General features: G+C 39.1%; 1 protein-coding gene across 8 annotated transcripts in view; it reads right to left on the bottom strand.

The window, feature by feature from the left end:
* abi1a (abl-interactor 1a) overlaps nucleotides 1-23,170 on the bottom strand; it is a 198,911-nt gene that overhangs the window by 99,479 nt on the left and 76,262 nt on the right. For all 8 annotated transcript variants that reach the window (XM_051928996.1, XM_051928993.1, XM_028804356.2 and 5 more), the window contains exon 2: nucleotides 11,342-11,509. In XM_051928996.1, the coding sequence (XP_051784956.1) occupies nucleotides 11,342-11,509 (168 nt within the window). The remainder of the gene's footprint in view (nucleotides 1-11,341; nucleotides 11,510-23,170) is intronic.

Raw genomic sequence — 23,170 nt, 5'->3', positions numbered from 1 at the left:
GGGACTGTGTATTACCTGTGGGTCACGGGGAAGACGTGTACCCACAGGGGAAGAAAATAAAAGTTTATTTTATTGTACACGTGCCTCCGTGTCAATCTGTGCCGGGTCAGGTGCTATACAGCGTCTTCTTACACTGTATATTCTACACTGATATCCACTCAACCCAGTAAAATCCCCACACCACCCCCAGCAATTAAAATCCCCTCATTTGTTGTTACTTTGTGGGGAAATCACCCGTATCTGTCACACATCAAATCCAAGCCGCTGAATGCACAATTTTTTTGATACTACTCTGTGTAATTTTGCATTTCTATATTCTTTACTGCCCTGCGGTGGACTGGCACCCTGCCCGGGGTTTGTTTCCTGCCTTGCACCCTGTGTTGGCTGGGACTGGTTCCAGCAGACCCCCGTGACCCTGTGGTTAGGATATGGAGGGTTGGATAATGGATGGATGGATGTATGGATGGATATTCTTTACTGGCTGAAACTATGAACAGCTATTTCCATTTATATTAGGATGAGATAAGTTTTACTCCAGGAAGTGGGGTAAAACATTTATTACAAGAAGATCACTGTAATTTTAGTACTGTCTGAATCACTCATGTTAGTAACTTTTTACAGACTGTGTGTTCACATGGTTGCAAACGTGAACGTCATGCTGGTAAAGAAAGACGCAATGACTTGTCTCTAACATCCATCCAAAACGGAGGCCAGTTAATCATTAGAACAACAGATGAATATTTAAAAAAAAAAATGAACTATTTAGCCCAACAAGCACGACAGTCCTATTCACCTAATTTCTCCAAACTATCAAGTTTTGACAGTCCCTTACGTCCTCCTCTCTACCACACTCCTTGGTAATTTATCCTATGTGTCTAGCATTTCACTGTGTGAAGAAAATCTTTCCATTTTTCACTATTGTTGCCCACTGTGCCTCTGTGTTCTTGTTGAAGAACTCCTTTTAAAGTAACAGTTAGGATCTACCATACTAATTCTGCTCTTCATTTTAAACAATTCAATCATCTCTTAATCTCGGTTTACTTAAACTAAACAGGTTTAGCCTCATCATACTTTAGCTAATAACCACTCAGTCCTGGAATGAGCCTAGTTGCTCTTCTCTGAGTGTTCTCTTCTGCTGGGATGTCTTTTTTGTAATATGGAGATCAAAACACACCCAAAATGTATAGCAAAGTTAGCAAGCAAAATAAAATGCACATCATTGGCACATGGGAGTTAATCAGCACTCCCAGGGAAACTCATCACGAGCACAAGCAGAATATACGCCCCTCTCTACTAGCAATAATCTGGCAAGCGGACTCTGGTTCTTCCAGCTATAAAACAGCACTGTGCCACTGCCTTGACCCTCCTCAATCTTTTCTTCCGAAACTGAATTTCTATAGGAATACATTGAAAAGTTAATAAAGTGGTAACTACTGCATTCCTGTTGAATAAACTACAGCTGAGGTGAAGGCGGTGGCACGGTGCTGCCTCACAGTAGGGAGACCTGAGGTTCGCTTCCCGGGTCCTCCCTGCGTGGAGTTTGCATGTTCTCCCCGTGTCTGCGTGGGTTTCCTCCCACAGTCCAAAGACATGCAGGTTAGGTGCACTGGCGATCCTAAATTGTCCCTAGTGTGTGCGTGTGTGTGTGTGACCTGGATTTGTTCCTGCCTTGCGCCCTGTGTTGGCTGGTATTGGCTCCAGCTGACCCCTGTGACCCTGTAGTTAGGATATAGCGGGTTGAATAATGGATGGAAATATGGATGAGGTGAAGAATTGTTGACATTTTAGAAGACATGCATTCAGAAATCCAGTTCACTTAACTTTTTGTTACAGCCATAATTTTCTAATTGATAATTAAATTGTCACATAAGACAGTCAGAAATCTTTTACTTTACAAAATTCAATTCTGTTAGGTACAAAGACAGAAATGCTGCCTGCAGATGGAAACCAAGAAAGTTCAAACTATGACGCTGTGTCTGTGCGATTTTTCTTGAGCATAACAAAAGCTGTCAAAATCAAAGGAAGCTGCTAAAAATTTCGTGACCACAAACGAACAACTTTTCAAGGTTGTCATGCCTAGATACACAAACAAACAGTTTATATTTAAGCATTACTCTGCCCGTTACCTGAAAGGTTTTGGGTGTACAGCACTGCAGCATCCAAAATAAAGAAACGTTTATTTGCTTAAAATAAATGTGATGATATACACACTATTTTAAACTAATTTCAGTTTTCATTACAAGTTATTCAACCTGTTGTAGCAAATCCATAAAACACATATACAGCAAATGACTGCACAGTGAGGTTTTCTAAAGTTGATAATTTCTAACATTAAATATCAACAAAAGGTAATGTTTAACAATACTTTTTTGACGATAGACAAACATTGCATAAAGCATTTTCTTAGCTTAACAGAAATGTGCACAGCGTTAAATAAACTTTTGTCACCATTCAGGGCCCATTACCATAGCTACGTAAATAAGAACAAACAATCACACTTCAAAACATGCACAAACAAGCTATATATCTAAATGAAAATGTGAGGCACTGCAGGTGCAGATGATCAGGGGGAAATGAAAAATGTAAGGAGCTAAAAAATGAAGAGCAGTGCAACTGTAGACTGGAAAAACAAAAATGCATGAGAGTTCAACAGCTTGCGACCTAAATCTCTGCCTTCTACTATCAAGTGTACACAGTGGGTTACAATTATGTAAATGTAGGGTGTGAACTTGAAAATAGGAAAAACAAAATGAAAAACTTAATATACACACATACACTCATACTATTTATGCATATAAAAACTATATATTTTACAGCACCACAGTTCGGCTTTCTATGAGGAGCAAATCAAAAAAGTAGGGAGGCCAGAAACTTCAGAGGCCTCAAATACGTTCTCTTTTATAATCGGGAGAGGGATGGAAGTGTCTGGAAAAGAACATTTCCCACAAGGGAGTTCCAGAGAGATCTTCCAAACTCAGTGAGGTCAAAGAGTAAAAATGAAGTACAACCGTTTCTGTTCATATAACTGTGGGCCACTATAAACAAGGGTCAGGAAAAGGATGGTTCGTTCATTTCATGCAGTCTTGATGAAGCAGGTTTGTTCAAAAGAATAGCTAAGGGCATATAATATCTAAATCCACAAGAGGGTCCCTAACCTGTTAACAAGAGCATATACGGTAAGTATGGATGTATATACACTAACACACGCACATATACAGGGGTGGGCAAAAATAGGTTTACAGTTGTCCGTATGGAAAAAGACATGCAGGTTATGATTATTACAATAGCTTTATTAACTCAAAAGAATGTCACAATGTTAAGATACAGGTTATGAATATCAAACAAATAATACAAGAATAAACTGTGTTTTGTATACTCACAACTATAAACCTACTTTTCTCCATCCCTTTGTGTGTGTATCTCTCTAAATCCATATCTCTACATCTATCTGTCTAAATCTATTGTCTCTACACACCTATTCTGTTTCTCTTCTCGGTACTCAAATGTGGCACTTGGTGCCACGGCCCACCTGCCAAGTTGTTTTGCCTGCCTAACGTAAAGTCATCCCTGATGGAGGATCGCAGGAATTGTGGGGTAGAGGGGTCCTTTCATTAGATCGGCTGGCCCAGCGCTGACTCAGCTGTGTAATGGCCAATAGGGGGAGGCAGCTTGATGGATGAGGTCTCCAGGACTCTGAACAAATCCAAATCATATTATGTGATATCATCTACTGTTAAATTCTGTTCCATACTTGTAAAATTTTTATTTTTATACTGTATTGAGGATTTGTTCTGTTCTGCGTATTGTGTTGTATTGACCCCCTTCTTTTTGACACCCACTGCACACCCAAATGACCTGGAAAGGGGTCTCTTTTTGAACTACCTTTCCTGAGGTTTCTTCTATTTTTTTCCCTACAAGGGTTTTTTTGGAAGTTTTTCCTTGTCTTCTTAGAGAGTCAAGGCTGGGGGACTGTCAAGAGGCAGGGCCTGTTAAAGCCCACTGCGGCACTTCTTGTGTGATTTTGAGCTATACAAAAATAAATTGTATTGGATTGTACACACACACACAAACGTTAGGCTTGAGAATTTTTGTAATTAATGTAGCCCGTGTAATGTATTAAAATATATGGTCACTTCCAGGGCTGGCAACAAGGCAAACACCTCAGGCTGTGCTTTGGTCAGGGCGGCATTTTTATGTAGTTTTTACCTTTTTTTTTTTTTTTTTTTACATTACGAAACAGTAATACAAAGAAGTTAATTGTATACCTAAAGAATTACATACACATCCAGTACCATATTGATATACTACCTTTAAAAAATTTTTCATTTAAAGTTTAGCATTTCGTATTACATGGTTCACAACGATATGCCACTTGTCAACACATAGCACTGGTGATCGTTTTGTTGATATATACATATTGACCAGTGGCTCTCACATAACTAGTTATGAAACCATCTGAAAAACTTATAAACAGGAAGCTGAGACAGAAAACTCAGGGGTGTTTTAGGTCCATTTCAATTTGCCTAACAGTCCAATGGAGGCACAGAGGACACCATTATCACTTTGTTTTATCTTTTACATATTGACTTGGAAGTCATGAAGTCTGATGTGAGGTCTTCATTTGTAGATTTCTCATCAGCTTCTAATACAGGAGGAGGAGTATAGGAACCTAATCAAAGACTTTGTTAAATGGTGAGACTCAAACCACCTAAAACTGAACACCAGCAAAACCAAGGAGCTGGTGGTGGATTTTAGGAGGACCAGGCCCCTCATGGACCCCGTGATCATCAGAGGTGACTGTGTGCAGAGGGTGCAGACCTATAAATACCTGGGAGTGCAGCTGGATGATAAACTGGACTGGACTGCCAATACTGATGCTCTGTTCAAGAGAGGACTGAGCTGACTATACTTCCTTAGAAGGCTGGCGTCCTTCAACATCTGCAATAAGATGCTGAAGATGTTCTATCAGACGGTTGTGGCGAGCGCCCTCCTCTACGCGGTGGTGTGCTGGGGAGGCAGCATAAAGAAGAGGGTCGCCTCACGCCTGGACAAACTGGTGGGGAAGGCAGGCTCTATTATAGGCATGGAGCTGGACAGTTTGACATCTGTGGCGGAGTGACGGGCACTGAGCAGGCTCCTGTCAATCATGGAGAGTCCACTGCATCCACTGAACAGGATCATCTCCAGACAGAGGAGCAGCTTCAGCGACAGACTGTTGTCACCGTCCTGCTCCACTGACAGACTGAGGAGATCGTTCCTCCCCCACACTATGCGACTCTTCAATTCCACTCAGGGGGGTAAACGTTAACATTATATAAAGTTATTGTCTGTCTGTATACCTGCATTTTTATCTCTCTTTAATTTAATAATTTTTTTTATCAGTATGCTGCTGCTGGAGTATGAAAATTTCCCCTTGGGATTAAAAAAGTATCTATCTAACTATCCATCTATCTAATGCCATCCAGCCCCACCTACTTGCAGAAAGATTTATAAAAGATTTTAATTTGGACTTCAATTTGGTAGGGTGGCTGATTGAAAGTAAACATTTGTCTATCAGACATGCGATCCCCATGCACAGAGCCCTCAGAGGTGTGTTCTTCCATGTCTTCTGTACATATACTAATAGTTGTCACAGTTCATCTTAAAATCTGCCAATGACTCCGTGATTGTGAGCCTACTGAATCAAAATGAAACCAGTCACAGCCCAGTGGTAGAATTTTGTTAACTGGTGTGATGAGTCTTTTCCACACCTAAACATTAACAAAAACTAAGGAACTAATTAACGATTTTAGAAGAAACACCATTCAACCACAATTAACAGTCATCAAAAACTAAGCAGTGGAGACTGTAGACAGTTATAACTATCTGGGGTTAACCAGATACTGAAAAGCTGATTTTTAGTGAAAATATAGAAGGGGCAGCAGCATCTCACACCATATAAGAAAGCGGAGTCTTTTTAGTGTTGCGTCCCACCATTATGCCAATCTATTATAAATCTTGTATGTACAGAGTCTTTACTTATGCTCTGCTGACCTTGTTTGGAAATCCAAATGTCAGCAACAAAACCAAATCAAACTGTATAATGAAGCAGTAAAATTGCAGGGTCGCAACTGTCAAACTTCACAGACCTCTTTAATAAGCAAGTAATATGGAATGCTCTTGTGTATTCTGTCAGACAGGACTCACCCACTATATTCTCAATTTCAGCTGTTGTCATCAGGTCACAGGTTTGTGGTATCAAGAGCAAAAAGCAACCAGTTCAAATACCCTTTATCCCAACTGCTACTATTCTAAACAAATTCAACTTTAAGAAACATCTACAGGCTTAACTCATGAGGAACAGTTATAGTTTGCATCAATCATTAGGCAAGCCTAAATTGTTGGTTTAATTTTTATGTGTAGTATGTTTGAACTAATGTCTCACCATAACTGTTTACTGCTATATTTCTTTGTAGTAAGCTTATATTTTGTGACGGGCAAACAGGCATCTTAGCCAGTATGGACACTGCTGCCTTACCTGGCCAGGAGGTCTTGATAATGGAAGGTCAGGGAGGGAGCATTAATATCTTCTTTCCATGTCAGCACCCGGAAGTGGAAGGACATTACAACGGCTAGAGCTGGAGTGGCATCCTAACAACCACTGAGCAAACGGACTTGGGAACCTGGAAGATCAGCACAGTGGCAGACTGCCTGCTATGGGCAGAGTGTCCCCCAGTACACTGGGTGGCAACATCCTTTTTGGCAAGCTCCCAGTATGGATGCATTCAGGGCAGCATGGGAGTTGTTGTCTCATGAGTCTGCCCTGCTGGGTTCTGCCAGGGAAGGTGCGAGGATATCGATACCAATGTGGAAGAAATTCTCTAAAGCACCAAAGGAAAGACCTATCACTACAAATTTCGCTAAAGGGATCTGAGACAGACATGCTACACTCTTTTACCGCTGAAATTCTGATTTAATTCAGAGTAGTAGACCCTGTTAGATTTTCTTATAGCATTAGTCAAAATGAATTGCACAAAGGCATGCGTAAGTAAAATGATAGGTTTGCAAAAAATGTTACCAGAAGCCAAATTTGTGTGGTGATGCTCAATGAAGTGGCAAGTGTTTCTTTCTAGGCACAGTGAGCGGTTTAGAGTAGGGTGAAAAAAAATGTAACTATTGTGAGAGATGACCAGGAACCCTGCCCCGCCGTGATGCCTGGAGGAAGGAGGAACCAGGAGAGTGGCGCTTCTTTTCTCTGGGCACTCGGCCAGTCCTTGCTCCCTGGGGGACAGCACTTCTGGGACACCAGGAAGTGCTGACAGACCAGGGATGGTTCATGCCCAGAGTGCTTCCGGGTGCAAGGGCAGCACTTCCGCCACACTGGGGAGTGCTGCCGGAAGTACATCGTCAGGCACATTGGGGACGAGATAAAAGGGGCCGCCTCGCTCCAATCAGAGAGCCGGAGTCGGGTGGAAGAAGGACGGAGCTTGCGTGGTAGGAGTGGAGGCGGCCAAAAGAACCAAGGACTGAACTGTAAATAATTGTAAATATAATATTTGGGTAAATAAAATGTGTTTGTAGTGGACATTGCGTTGTCGTGTCTGTCTGTGGCTGGGCTATCCTTTACACTGTGACTGCTATAAATTCATATAAATTTAATTCAATGTATTCTTAATTAACTCTTTGAGGGCTGAATAATTTTTCCAAAAAACATAGTTTCTGAAAAGCAATGGGTTTCACACAGAAATCAACATAAAACGTCTGTTGCTGCATGCTGTGGCTGCCAGTTTCCTAAGATTATGCGGCAGGCTTGCTGCCAGGCTGTCTTTGCGTGGCTGGAACAAAGTCACAGTGCGTTGCAATCTGGTTTCTACCTCTTCTCATTGTTACGTGGCAGTCCTCCCTGGCGAACATTGTCAGCACAACGATTAGCTGGGGACCAATCAGCTGAAGCTGGAACCTCACATTCGTTTTCAATCACTTGTATCAAAATCGGAGTCCGACAAGTCATAGTCCAGTTCAGAGATAATAGGCAAAACGTCATCCACAGAGTGTTTTGCTTGTGTTTTGATCTGTTTGCCAGATGTCAGAGCCATTTTTGCGCCTTGCTACTCACACGAGTGCAGGAAATCTCGGTCAAACTAATGAATCTAACTTTCCTTCTAGCAACGAGAGTCCAACTAAAACATAACAAGTTGGTTTTGTCATAGTTTACAGTCGATTACCATCGTCAACTCCTCCTTTTGACAAAAGTCGGCATCAGCCCTGAAAGAGTTAACACACTTCCACATAAGAGCCCAATGTGCTATGCAACAACTACAAGTACAGGGTGTCTAAACGTTTCACAATATAAAGCATAATACTGAAACATAACACAATATATAAAGATAAGAAAGGTATTTTGTATACAGAGAAATAAGGAGGCTCTGGGAGGGCACACCCTGTTGCAAGAACCACATACTTCCTTAAATAGAGTTTACCATCTGCTAGTCTTGGTATCAGTTGCTCCTTGTACAATGTTTGCAAGCACAGGCATAGTCCAGCTGTTTCATCTGACAGCCACAAAAGAGGAATGGGCGTTGGTTCACAGCTACATAGCTAGTAAAAAAGACTAAGCTGGCATACTGAAAGGCAGGCAGAGAAAGCAACTTAAAGATTAAATTACTAGAGGGCAACCAGCACCAATCCACCAGTCTTTGAAAAGCTCCCCAACTTGACTTGACTTACAGATACTGAGAAGTAACACCATACTTTGACATGTTTTTAACACTGAAAGTAAAGAAAAGTTCACTTACTTAAGGGCTTACTTGGGGCTTACACAGCTCCTCCTGAAATATCAATTTACCTTTGAGGTTCTTATACCTCACTTACAGTCTAGTACGGCGAAATGAAGAAATAAATAAATGTACAATTGATGCTAAATGACAACATAATGAAGACACTGACAACTCCCTTACCTAGCTTTTTTATTTCTACAACTTTTTTTTTTTTTTTTTTTTTTTAAATGGTATTTAGGGAGAGAGAAGGATTTGTTGTGGTTAATATGAAAATTAGCTGCAGCTGCATTATGACAAAATAATCACTTTAAGCAACAGGCGGCCTCTGAATAACTAAATAAAAATAATTATGTTACAGAAGAAATCAAAAAGCTTCCACTTGTAGCATTGTCAGTGTAATAACTCAAACTCATGATCGCACATACCAAAAGATGGTCAGGAATATCTATATTCTATTTATTAGACAGCATGAATAACACAATAATAACCACATATGTACGGCATGTTTCTCGTTTCATTTTAATATCTTCTGTAAGTTGGTTTGCTCACACTTCCCTATCCAAAGGACTTTTGTGGATTCTGGTTGTTTTGGGAGGCTTCAAGAAACAACTAGGCCAGTCAAAACATGTAATCTCTAAACAATGCCTTAGGTCTGTCTTAGACCCCCTGCCAATTAGCCCTGCCCAATAAGCTGCTATGGGAAGGATAATTCTCACTAGATGTACAAATGATCTCAACTGGAAATGAGAAGTAGAAATTTTATGTCAAAGTACTCCCTGACACACAGAATGAGACCAGAAAGGAAACCATAAGTCAGCCACTTGTATCCACAAACTTCTCTCTTTTGGTCAATATTTAAAGCCAGCAACAACTACAGAGGTTAAGTGATAAACCTAAAGCTTTTCCATCTTTATTACTTCCATCAATTACAATGCATGTATACTGTCAGTACATCAAGGCCACATTCACATTACATGCCTCGGTGCTCAATTCCAATTTTTTGCTCAAAGATTTGTCTATCTTGACTGTTCACAGTCACAAGCACAATTGACCTTTATCTAACTGTAATGGGAACAAATCTGTCGTCCATAATGGCACATGTGCATACTGATAAGTTTGTGCACAAGTCATCTGCATCACCAACAAAAAAAGTTTTGTATTTGAGAGACTACTCGTGGTATTAAAACCAACAAAATAAATGCGCTAGTAGATAGTGAATGAATCACATTTTATTCTGGAGGACGGCAAACAGTTCATAAGCTGTACATGATTAGGTGCAGAAGGCAACAAAAAGCCAGATGGCTAGCTTTTGCTAGCACTGCTGCACCAAGAGATGAGTCGGTACAAAACAAATGAGCCAGCAATTGGACTATAACTATTGTTTTGCTGTGCTGCCGATGCTGGCTGATGATAGCAGTGCTCAACCCATGTGTAGAGGCAATGAATTCTGCATGAATTTCAATCTGACCATTCTCATTCCTATTGCATAGCCATGAATTGGATACTCATCCAGTCTAGGACCTCATACGAAAGTAACTGAAATCTGATTTGAAAAGACTGGATTTCTGTCTCCACATAGCTCTGAAAAAAGATATTTCGTCATCTCTCTCTATTATAATAAAAAAAAAAAAATCCTGGGACATGACAAGACTTTTTCAGAGAGATACTTTCACATACCAAGAGACGAGACTTTGTGCTAAGAGATTAAACCACACCCGGTGCCGAAAATAAAAGACAGTAGTTGACAAAGTAGAACATTGTAAAGAACTCAAAAACATTGGCGCAATATACATGCAGAGCAGGTTAGTGATAATGAAAGTACTAAAATTCGAAAGTCTCAAAAAAAATGATAGTAAGGATCGCATTAGCGCAAACAAACGGAAATTATTACTCTGTGAAATAATGGAACAGCGGAAAGAGATCGAATATATTGTTCGGATTTAAACTTTAAGTTGGAGTCTTGTAGATCATCTAATTCGTGTTGCCATCAGGGAAAAGTAGTGTTTCTTCCCAATGAAGAGACGTATCCGCGAGAATTAAAAGATTTGTTCTTTGGTGAAAGTGAAATCCACATACGCAAGTGGCAGAGATGCGAAGTGGCTGGCACATAGCACAGGGTGGGGGGGTTATTAAGCAAAGCGAGCAGGGGGCAAAGCCCCCTAGTTAAGGCAAAAACAAAAATAATAATGATTGGATTTGAGTCACAACATGTGAAGATTGCCCAATTCTACAATCCCCTATCCAAATATAATCCCAAACTATCCATCCATCCATTTTCTAACCCGCTGAATCCGAACACAGGGTCACGGGGGTCTGCTGGAGCCAATCCCAGCCAACACAGGGCACAAGGCAGGAACCAATCCTGGGCAGGGTGCCAACCCACCGCAGGACAATCCCAAACTATCTCATTACTAAAAATAAAAATTTTCAGATTAAACTATTTTATTTAAAAAAACAGCTTTTGAGTAATGAAGGAAAATATGGCCTAAATATGGAAACTAGAACTATGTTTGACCTAATCACTGGGGACAGCAGCAATGTTATGGACTATTTAAAAATTTTAGAGAAAGAAACTCAGACAATACCTGTGAGATGTGGTTGATGGAAGATTCCATTCTCCGCAGTTGGGATGCTTGGATATCCAGCAGCTGGAGCACATTATTGGCCAATGCATTGATCTGGTAGGCAACACTAGCAAGAGACTGGGTTGTGTAGGCTTTGGTTTCTTCAAGAGCTTTCCTTTTATCTTGTGCCTGGAAAATTAAAAAAAAGTGAAAAATTAACTATTGGCCAACTCAGTTGCTTTTCAAGCAAGGATTTACATACAGTAACACAATACAATATCAACTCTGACAACTCAGATATATATTCAAAGGCTTTGTTGAATGTTACTATCAAAAAACAAACAAAAAATGACTCAAATGTGCACTTGTAAATCATTTTCAAGTTATTTTTTCCCCAAAAAATAAAAGTACAAGTTAATTTGCCACATGAAACTGCATTCTGAAGTGAAGCATATTTTAATTTTGAAAAGCACCTAATCCATTCTTGAATTTTAAAATGCAGCTTACTTTCAAACAGCAAAGGTTTTGACTTAAGAAAATATACCTTCCATGTTTCTGAGACACTCTTGTGACAACAAAACTAAACTGTAAAAAAATACATTTCATCAGAGATTCTTGGTACTATAGTCAACAGGATTTGTTTCTTGCTTGCATGTCTGCTAGCAGCACACGTCCTGGATAGAGTTATGACAATCCCCTCACAGGTCACCGTCACCCTCACCAAACTAAATTCTGCATATCACCGTTTTTGCTATTGCAATTCTGTTTCTTCAGCAGTTATGTTCTGCCATGTCTTGTAATAAATGATAGATGAACATTCAAATCATATGATTTTTTTCCTAAATGGCACCAGCTTTTCATCTGTTATATTCCATGTTATTATTTTACATAGCCTATCAGTAGTACTAGAGTGTTGTACTGTGTTAGCCATTATGAATGTAGTGAAAAGTCAAGCAAAATGACACCTTTTATTGGCTAACTAAAAAGTTTACATCTTGCCTGAAGAAGGGGCCTGAGTTGCCTCGAAAGCTTGCATATTGTAATCTTTTTAGTTAGCCAATAAAAGGGGTCATTTTGCTTGACTTCTCACTACATAGCCTATACAGTGATCCCTCTTCGATCATGGGGGTTGCGTTCCAGAACCCCCCCCCCCCCGCGAAAGGTGAAAATACACGAACTAGAAACCATATGTTTGTATGATTATTTTTATATTGTCATGCTTGGGTCACAGATTTGCACAGAAACACAGGAGTTTGTAGAGAGACAGGAACTTTATTCAAACACTGCCAACAAACATTTGTCTCTTTTTCAAAAGTTTAAACGTGCTCCATGACAAAACAGAGATGACAGTTCCGTCTCACAATTAAAAGAATGCAAACATATCTTCCTCTTCAAAGGACTGCGCATCAGGAGCAGAGAATGTCAGAGAGAGAAAAAAAGCAAACAATCAAAAACCGATAGGTGCCATTCAAGCTTTTAAGTATGTGAAGCGCCGTGCGGGAAGCATATCGCTTGATAAAGCAGCTGCAAGGAAACCCAGCAAGGAAGGGAGCAATGTGAAGGTAGTCTTTCAGCATTTTTTAGATGAGGGTCCGTATCCTCTAGGGGTGCGAACAGCCCCGTGCTCACAATATATTTGAGGAGTTTTATTTAATACGTAATACGTACTCTGATTGGGTAGCTTCTCAGCCATCTGCCAATAGCGTCCCTTGTATGAAATCAACTGGGCAAACCAACTGAGGAAACATGTACCAGAAATTAAAAGACCCAGTGTCCACTGAAACCCATGAACCAGCGAAAAATCCGCGATATATATTTAAATATGCTTACATATAAAATCCGTGATAGAGTGAAGCCGCCAAAATCGAAGCGCGATATAGCGAGGGATTACTGTATAGACACTCCACAGTGATACTAGGTGGACCATTATCATCAACTTTCTAGAACAAGATCATTTTCTTTTTCCTTTTTTTTCCCGTTAGTGTATAATTATTTTCATATCTGCACCAAATTTATATTTTATAAGAATCTGCAAGCTAATGTGAAAACTGAACGCTTCAAAACATTTTGCAAATGCGGTATCCTCAGATTTAAGGTTACAGCTAAAAAGTACATAAACTGAACTTCTTATAATAATGAACACTGCATCTTTCAAGATATAACGAGGGATTACTGTAATAATAATAATTCTTTACATTCATATAACGTTTTTTTCTCACTACTCAGAGCACTTTACATAGAGAGTGCAGAGCCATTTCAACCACCACCAATGGATGATGTGACGTCAGACATTTTGTGTCAGTATACTAACCACACATTAGCTGTTAGGTGGTAATGAGAGGTGACAGACATACAGTAGTTAGCCAGTTAGAGACGGGGGATAGTCAGGAGACCAGAATGACTAGGCCGAGTTAGGCCCAGGGATCTTTCATGACCACAGAGAGTCAAAAACTCTGGTATAAATCTTAACCGAAGGATGGAAGCAACTTTTACAGCACAGACCGTGGTGCTACGAGACAGAAATGACAGCTCTGTGCTACCACTCTGTCTATGCTAAAATACTTGTAAGTAAACTGCAATCTGATTAAACTGGCATTACTAAATTGACACACGCATGTGTGTGTGTCTGTGTGTTCACCCCGCAATAGACTAGTACCTCCATTTAAGGATTCTCTCTGCCTTGCACCTGATGCTTGCTGGGATTGGGTCCAGCTACCTTGTGACCCTGCCCTGGAGAAGCAGGTTAGAAAGGTGGATGTTTGTGGATAATGTATGTTCTGCTCATAACTTAATTGCATGCTAAGCGTGTGCACAATATTATCAAAGAACAATTGAAAATGATCTGTCTAGCAGCAGCTAGCAATATCTTTGGAAAATAACAAAACAATCCTCTACATAGGGGACGAATACAAGCGATCCTAAGTGTGACGTTTCTCCGTTATTAATGTCTAGTTGTCTATAGAACAGAGGCAATAATTCATATCTGATATCAAGCAATGACTTTCCAAGTTTACTCCACGCTCCTGGGGTTAAAGGGTGCCGTGGAAGAAGACGAGTTGCAAAGTGAACTGGCTGAATCTCACAACAATGGTTTGCATTTTCTTTATTTCCTTCTTAAATTAAATTAAATTTAATTAATTAAAATTAAATAAAATACGATACAGGGCTGGTTATTTTTTTTATTTATTAAATACAGAAGATAGTTTTTGGAGTGACAAATCATGCTTCACTATCTGGAAGTCTGATGGGAGATTCTGGGTTTGGCAGAAACCAGGGAAACAACAGTTTCTGAGCTACACAGTGCCTACTACAGAGTTTGGTGGAGAAGGGATACTGGCAGGGTTTGGTTCCAGTGACGTGTGCTGTTAATGTTTAAACATACAAAGACATTTTAGATAATTGTGTGCTTCAAACTTTGTGGCAATAGTTTTAGGGAAGTACCTTTTCTGTTTCAGCATGACTGTCTCCGAGGTCAGGTCTTTGTACAGGCCACTGGAGTGTCACAAACATAATGGACATTACTGAAATTAATTGACTGTGATCTAGGACTTTTTGTCAAATATTAGCACATAACCACAAAAATGCTCTTTTTTGCTCAATGGGAATAAATTCCCATAGGCACACTACAAAATTTTATGGAAAGCCTCCCCAAAGAGGGAATCTTAGCCACAAAGTGAGGGGTTGATAACTCCCTATTAATGGCAATGGATTTGGAATGTGGCGTCCAACAAACTCCAATGTTTTGCCATATATTGTACAGTCGGACCTCGGTTCACAAACGCCTCGGTACACGACCAAAAAGTTCGCCAAACTTTTGTCTCGGTTCACGACCACACACTCGGTATACGAACAAGCAACTTTCCCTTTCGGTATGTGCGCGCTGATGATTTCCGCACGTGTTGCATTGTTCTCGGTCAGACGTGAACTGCTGCAATGTAAGAGAGAGAGAGAGAGAGAAAGCAGGCAGGCTCGTGTGCGAGAGAGAGAGAGAGAGAGAGAGAGAGAGAGAGAGAGAGAGAGCGCGCATGCAGCTGAGAGCGAGCCTGTACATGCAGCTGAGCAGGGAGCCTGGGTGTTTGTATGTGTTATTCAATGTTTTTACATTAGTTTACTATTACACTGTGCATTCTATGGTGTAATTAACTATATTTGTGCTTAACAATATTTAAAAAAATATATTTACATACAGTTCGTACGGTCTGGAACGGATTAATTGTATTTACATACAATCCTATGGGGGAAATTGCTTCGGTTCACGACCAATTCGGTTTACGACCAGAGGTTTGGAACGAATTATGGTCGTGAACCGAGGTTCCACTGTACCTACTTTGCTTCTGTCTACTTATTTTTCTTATATATCCAACATCGTCATCCTTTTCTCTGCCTCTTTTCCGTCACTCTCGTGTCTCTCTTTATACTCCCTTTCACTTCAGATTGGTTCTTTTCTAATGTTACATCCTAAACACCTCTATTTGTCCGACTACTCTAAGTAAATGTCTTTTATTCTTCGACAGTACATCTTTCATATGCTTTTAGTGTCATTTAACATCAGCTCTGAAGCTGCAGAAAGGAAAATCTGGGCTTAATTTTAACTTTAACTTCCAAAATGAAATTTGCATTTGAAGTGGTGCAAAGCCAAAACACAATCTCCAGCTGTTACAAATTTATGTAAACCATTAACAGATTAACTTCAAATGTCAGTATTTAGAATTAGGTCATCTATGTGCTAATGCAGTTGGCTAATATATCAGAACATCGGTCATTGTTTATCATTTAGGATATTTAAGAGATAATATGTAACTAGCAAATGGCAGTAAGTTAGTAAAATACAAAACTTGCTGGTAAGCTCTTTGGAGGAACATACCTCCATTATTCTGAACCAGATTTTCCATAACAAAGTTGCAAGGAGGCAAAAACCAACCCTGGACACGATGCCAGCTTATCACACAGAATGCCAAGCTGCCAATCAACCTAAACACCTTTGAGACATGAAGGAAAAACTGCAGTGGCAGGATAAAATCGCACTGATGCAGGGAAGAAGTGCAAACTCCACACACACATACAAGGAGTTACACCACCTTAATTACTTGATCAGTCTTTTTGTGCAGCAATTTTCGATTATTTGGTGGTAAGCAGCCAGACTTCATATAAGGTGTGCAGTCAGCAATCTTAAAATAACACTAACTTTCAAGCAGATGACACAGCAAAGAAGAAGAGCTTTCAGGTTTTAATTTTTAATAAATTTGCAAACCCTTCTGAAAACATGTTTTCACTTTGTCATTATGTGTTATTGAGAGTAGAATGATGAGCAAAAATGGTAAACATACCCACTTAAAATTAAATGTACAAAACAATGAAGTGTGCAGAAATTGAAGGGGCTTGAATACTTACAGAATCCACTGCATATATCGTCCATTGACTGGTCAATTTTCAAAAAGCTTAATTAATTCTACACTGTTTGAGGCAGCTGCATTTGGCATACGGCTAGATCAAACGTTTGACAGAATGAATACTTTAATAATTTCAGGTAATCTGTTTTAGATTTCAGTGGGAGGTGACACGAGTCTAAATAAATATGAACTATCCATTCATCCATTATTAAACCTGATTATTCCAGGTCAGGCTCACACAGGGGTCTAATTCTATAGTGTTTAAATGGTGGACCATTACAGGAAAATAAAATCAGCTCAAAAGTGGCATCTATGCTTCCACACATATCTGGATCACGTGCTATGAATGTCACCGGAAATTGGGCTGTATTTGACAGCTGAAGATCTGCAGTTTCTACGGAAGCAAGACTGCTATCAGCATGACCCATTCAAAATTAAATGCACTAGCTGGCCGTCACTGACATAGGCATTTGGCATCTTCAAGTTTCATTACACAAATGCAAGTAAGCAAGTAAAGCTTTATATATTTGAGACAGAAACATATTTTTGATGCACTCAATACCTGTTTTGTTCACAATAGGGCTAAGATCAGAAGAATATTGCAAAACTGAAATTACAATGGTTACCAAGCGACTCAATTATAACATGCATCTACAATTTCCAATCCTATTTTATTTCCACATCATGTATAACCAATACTGTCACAAAAACTGTGTCACACCACTCCTAATAGTGAAGAAATTTCTGTTGTTTACACATACAGATGTGGACAAATTTCTTGGTACCACTCAGTGAAAAAAAAAAAAAAACACACACAACTGTCTCTGAAATAACTTGATACTGACAAAAGTAATTGGCACCCATTAGTTTATTCCATATTTATTTGTTTCAACAGAATATTTAAAAAAAAATAACAAATGAAAATGGCATGGACAAAAATGATGGGACCCTTAACCTCATATTTTGTGCATATCCTTTAGAGCAGAGGTCACTAACAGGCGGACCGCGGTCCGGAAGCTGTCTCATACGGACCCAGACTTACAGCCAAAACAGAAGGTTATGATTTAAAACCTGACGGGGCGCTTCTATTTTAGCCGGCACAGCTTTTGTAGTCTTTACGGTAATGTTTTAGTGGATGAGGAAATGCACAGACCAATTGTATGCGTGTTAAACCATTTCACGTGATACCACTCAGCCAATCAAATCTGTGGATTCTAGGTGGAAGAAAGTGAGAGATACTGACGACTGCGCTGGAAAAAGAAAAAAAGACGGGTGAGACGGAGAAAGAGACAGAAAAATAAGGAACAAATGGTGCTCTCCAAAAAAAAGGAGAGTGGACAGCGAACATAGTTAGACAACATGATCTTCCGGACCATTGCTTCAAGAATTTTTCTCTAATTGGACCTCTTTAGATTTTAGCTGAATACGCCTGCTTTAGAAGCTGTTACTGTAAGCAAGTAATTCCTGAAGCTCTCCATGAGACTTCTACACTTGTCTACAGGTAGTTCAGCTAAATCTTTCCAAGCAAACCGCTCCAGCTGTGTCAAGTTTGAAGGGGGTCTTCTCCAGACTGCATATTTTAGTTCCCATATAGATGTTTGATAGGATTCAAATCAGGATTCATAGATGGACACTCAGAATAATCCAATGTTTTGTTCACATCCATTCTTGGTTGCTTTTAGCTGTGTGGTTTGGGTCTGTGACTCAGACAGAGCTTTCTTACACTGGGTAGTACATTTTGCTTCAGAATGTCTTGATAGTTTTGAGATTTCATTGTTCCCTATACATCAAGGTACCCTGTGCGGCACAGCAGCCCCAAAACATACCCGAGCCTCCTTGATGTTTCACAGTACGTATGGTGTTTTTTTACTTGAAAGCTTCATTTTTTGTCTGTGGATACAGAATTGACATGACTTACAAAAAAGTTGCAGTTTTGTCTTGCATGTCCAAAGGACATTCTCCCTGATGTATTGTGACTTGTCATTATACATTTTAACGAATTCCTGTCTGGCTTTGTTATATGGAGTCCTCCTGGTTCTTCTTCCATTGAGCCCACAGTCACTCAAAACGTGACAGATGGTGCGATCAGACACTGTTGGATCTTGACCTTGGAGTTCAGCTTGTGTCTCTTTGGAAGATGTCCTTGGTGTTTTGTCTATGAGTCTCACTATCCTTCTATCCATTCTAAGGTCAATTTTCCTCTTGCGGCCGCTCTTAGGGAGGTTAGCTGCGGTCTCCGGGACCTTAAACTTCTTAATAATATTGTCACAGAAACATCAAGCTGCTTGGAAATGGTCTTCTAGTCTTTGCCTTTCACATGCTTGTCTATCATTTTCTTTCTCGTCTCCTCACACAACTATCTTTTGCTTTCTCTGGTCCATGTTTAGTGTGGGACACACTATGACACCAAACAGCAGTGTGACAACTTTTCTCAGTTTAAATTGGCTGAATGACCGATTGCATATTTGGAGACATATGTGATATGAATTCAAAAAAAGTTTGAAAAATCACTTTAATCCAGTTATTTAAGATCTTTTCTAGGGGCACCAACAAATGTGTCAAGGCCATTTTAGAAGATCTTTGTAGAACAAGCAATACTTGATTCTCTTCTCACACTTGTTTTGCTTCACGCAATGACATATCAAAGGCTTGAAAGTATACATGGCACAATTGCTTTTAATTTATTCCCTTTTCAGGCGGCACACACCACTTTTTCAATGAGCTGTAACAGAACCAACAAACTGTCCACATCTGTACATCTCTGGAAGGACAAGGCATTACATATGAACACCCCACCACAATCTACATCATATAAGTCTACTTTATCCCTTGCCAAAAAAATTGATAATACATTCAAGGACACTACCAGTAAAGTTTGCACGATCCCACTTATTTATTTTTTTTAAAACACATACATCAAGTATTCACATTACATAACATTGCATCTGTTTCCACAAGGAAGAAACAAAGTGGACAGTTGCAGCGACCAGAACTAACACTGCAGACTGTTCCTTTCTAGCTGTTTCTCTTTGGTCAAAGGAGAACCCTGCAGCTAGCTGCCACTAACAAGAAGCACACATAAATGTGGTCAACAGACTTATGTTTTCAACTATGGCCTTAACTGCCCATTCAGTGTAAAATTTAACTTAGATGAGGGAAAGGAACAAGAGTTATGGAACACGCACTTGTCGCATGGCTATCACAAAAAATGAATGAAATAAAATACTTTGATTAGATACATTTCAGTCTTATAGAAAAATGTTCTACAGAAGGAGGAATCAAAAGCTTAATTTGCACAAATAAATTGGTACAGCAAAACGAACTATGATGAGAGAGGTCGCAAAATCAACCGAAATGTTCAAGCAAATTATAGGAAAAAACCTGATCTAAATCCATTAATCCGTTAAGTAGTTCTCTCGTGAAAAGCGGATAGACATACACGCAGACAGATTTTAAATACACTAGGGGGCTTTGCCCCCTGCTCGCTTCACTTGCCCACCCCTCCCCCCAGGGCGCGCTATGCACCAGCCACTTCACATCTCTGCCTCTCACACTATGAAGAGGAGGGCTGAACACACGTCAAGGAGATACAATCGCTCCTCCAAAACCTCCTCTTAAACGGTGATACAATGGGAAACAAATACAGTTTTTTTCACCTCCTCTATGCTCGATCAGCTGGCTTGCTGCTGCTGCTGCTTGTGCCATGCTGCGTGATCTGCATGTCACGCAACACTTTGAACAATTAAAAGCCTGTACAGCGGCTGTCCTCCTTGTCTCTCTGGACGTTAAAGTGTCTCTGAGAAAATCACATCTCAACCCAAGATTTTTTTAAATAATAGAGAGATACAAATTAGGATTAGCATTTTCAGGTAAAGAAGACCACAGATTCCATGTAAGGTAGTAATTCCGACTAATCTTAAAACCAGAGTGTTTTCACGTGTTGGCATGTTGATTGGCACATGCAAGTAAGAATTTCACTGTATGGTGTACATGTGACAATACTAACCCAATAAACCTATAACACCAAAGACATAATCTTAGGGTGGCTGATTACACTATACTGGCCCTACACGGGTTAGCATGCCCTCTTCTGGATTGACTCCCATAGTATAATGCACATAATATCCACTGACAAATTAAGTTGTAAAAATAAACAATGTGTGGTCTACCATGTTAAATTAGTGCATAAATTAAAATGGGGCAAAAGCATCCATCTAATGCAATTACTTAAAATATTGAGCAATATATCACTGAGAGCCTTCATCATTGTTATTACCTACGGATCATTTGCCTTGTGGCATGTGGTCACTGCCTACAATAAGTAATGAAACAGAATGACAGATTTCTGGCAGCCGGTTAAAGAGGGAAAACAAAACAAAACAGCTGTTAACCAATTGACATCACAGCAGGGGTGCTGATATGTTCATTTAGGTTTACCATAATCTCCCGTGATTTAGTCTGCTTGATGTGTATAGAAATAAAAATAATAAATAGCAACCCGAATTAATTACAATGACTGCCTAAGAGTGGCATGGAGGTTACAGGCCAAAAAAAAAACTCTGCATTAAGAGACTCTTGAAAAATTTAGAGCTTCCCTGCCTGGATTAATAATTATTTTGACATTAATTTTAAATATGTACCTTGTGCCTGTTTGTTAAATTGGCAAATAGACCAATTACGCATAAACTGTCAAGTGCTTCCATTAAGAAGTAAGAAGTGCTTCAAAATATTATGTATGCCAGTGATTTTAACATTAAACACATTTGAAGTGCACAAATAAATTACTTACTACTTATTTGTACATTGGGTGCACAGTAAAAAGGCAAGGTCATGGCAAATTTTAGAGTCCCCAGATGAGAAATTCAACTAACCACATGCATTACAATTTAAGAACATAAAAAAACAGAGGAAAGAGCGATACAGTAATTTAAAAAGATTAATGCTCACTAGGAACAGAATATATTTTATTTCACTTACTGGGCTACTCTTTATCACTTCATATTACATACATAATCGTTCTTGCCTACGGATCATTTGCCTTGTGCTATAGCAGCCTCAAAACAGCCTCATTTAATTCACCGCTGTAGGAGAACACAGTCTATTCCAGCAGCAATGGGCGTAAGCAATGCCTCCTGGGCCAAAATGGGGCCTATAAGTAGAATCTGAATCCACCACATTAGTATTGTTTTTGATTTGAATTTAATTTGTTAATCTGAACAATGGATATATAAATAAATAAGAAATAAACAAAGAAGCACACATTACAAACTTAACTAAAAATTTTTATTTTTTTTTAATAGTCAAAATTTGAAAGTGAATGTTTAAAGGTTCCTTAAGTCTCTTTGTTATATATCATAACAGATCATGGCTACGTTTTCTGATGGCAAAGTTCTCTATTGGGTCATCACATGACAGCTTCTGTGCCAGGTCTGAGTTGATGTGGATGACAGCCAAGCTACTTATTTGTTCTTGTGCCATTGATGACCTCAAGTATGTCGTGATGAGCTTACATTTTGAAAAACTAGTAAGGTATGCCTCAATCTGGAGGGCAGCCCATAGATTTGGAGTTCATTGGTATTTCATAGGAATGATATACCAATTGATTTGTTTCCTTAATAAACAAAGCCCTAACTAGCAGTTGTTATAATAATAATATGAGTAATTATAAATAGGATCGATCCTATTTTTGTAAAAATTGATCTATTTGTATGGAATGTTGTGTGATTTCAATAAAATCAATAAAATTATTAAAAAAACAAAAGTGTAATCATAATAATAATAAATATTAGTGGTCCAGGTTAACAGTGGTCGTTACTCTGTTACTTGATAAAGCCAACAGTATCACTTGTGAAGTGATACAACAACAAAAATAATTAACATTACTACTACAAACAATAATAATAATAATAACTAATAATATTTGTGTGTGAGTGACCTTTGTGGTTGACACTAACGTAGAACAACATAAATTTTGATGGCTGTGTAAATGTGGCTGTTAACAAAAGATGCAGTGTTCATTATTACAAGAAGTTCAGCTTATGTACATTTTAGCTGTAAACTTAAATCTGAGGATACCGCATTTACAAAATGTTCTGAAGCGTTCAATTTTCACATTAGCTTGCAAATTCTTATAAAATATAAATTTGGTGCAGATATGAAAATAATTATACACTAACGTGGGGAAAAAAAAAGGAAAAAGAAAATGATCTGGTTCTAGAAAGTTGATGATAATGGTCCACCTAGTATCACTGTGGAGTGTCTATACATTGACAGCCTTTCCATAGGGCAGGTAATTAGAATAAACTGCAAAACTCCATGACATTTTGGCAATTTTTACTTTCTCGTATACAATACTTTCCCTATACTTTGTAATCATTCAAAGATTCGATGACGAGATTTTGATGAATCTCGATGTTTTAGACCTCCCCGAGTCTGAAAATATCATTTTAGGAATTATGTC

This window comes from Erpetoichthys calabaricus, chromosome 6 (assembly GCF_900747795.2).
Source record: "Erpetoichthys calabaricus chromosome 6, fErpCal1.3, whole genome shotgun sequence".
NCBI classification, from domain to species: Eukaryota; Metazoa; Chordata; class Cladistia; order Polypteriformes; family Polypteridae; genus Erpetoichthys; species Erpetoichthys calabaricus.
Note: the sequence above shows the minus strand (reverse complement) of the source record. Positions and strands in the feature narration are given on the sequence as shown.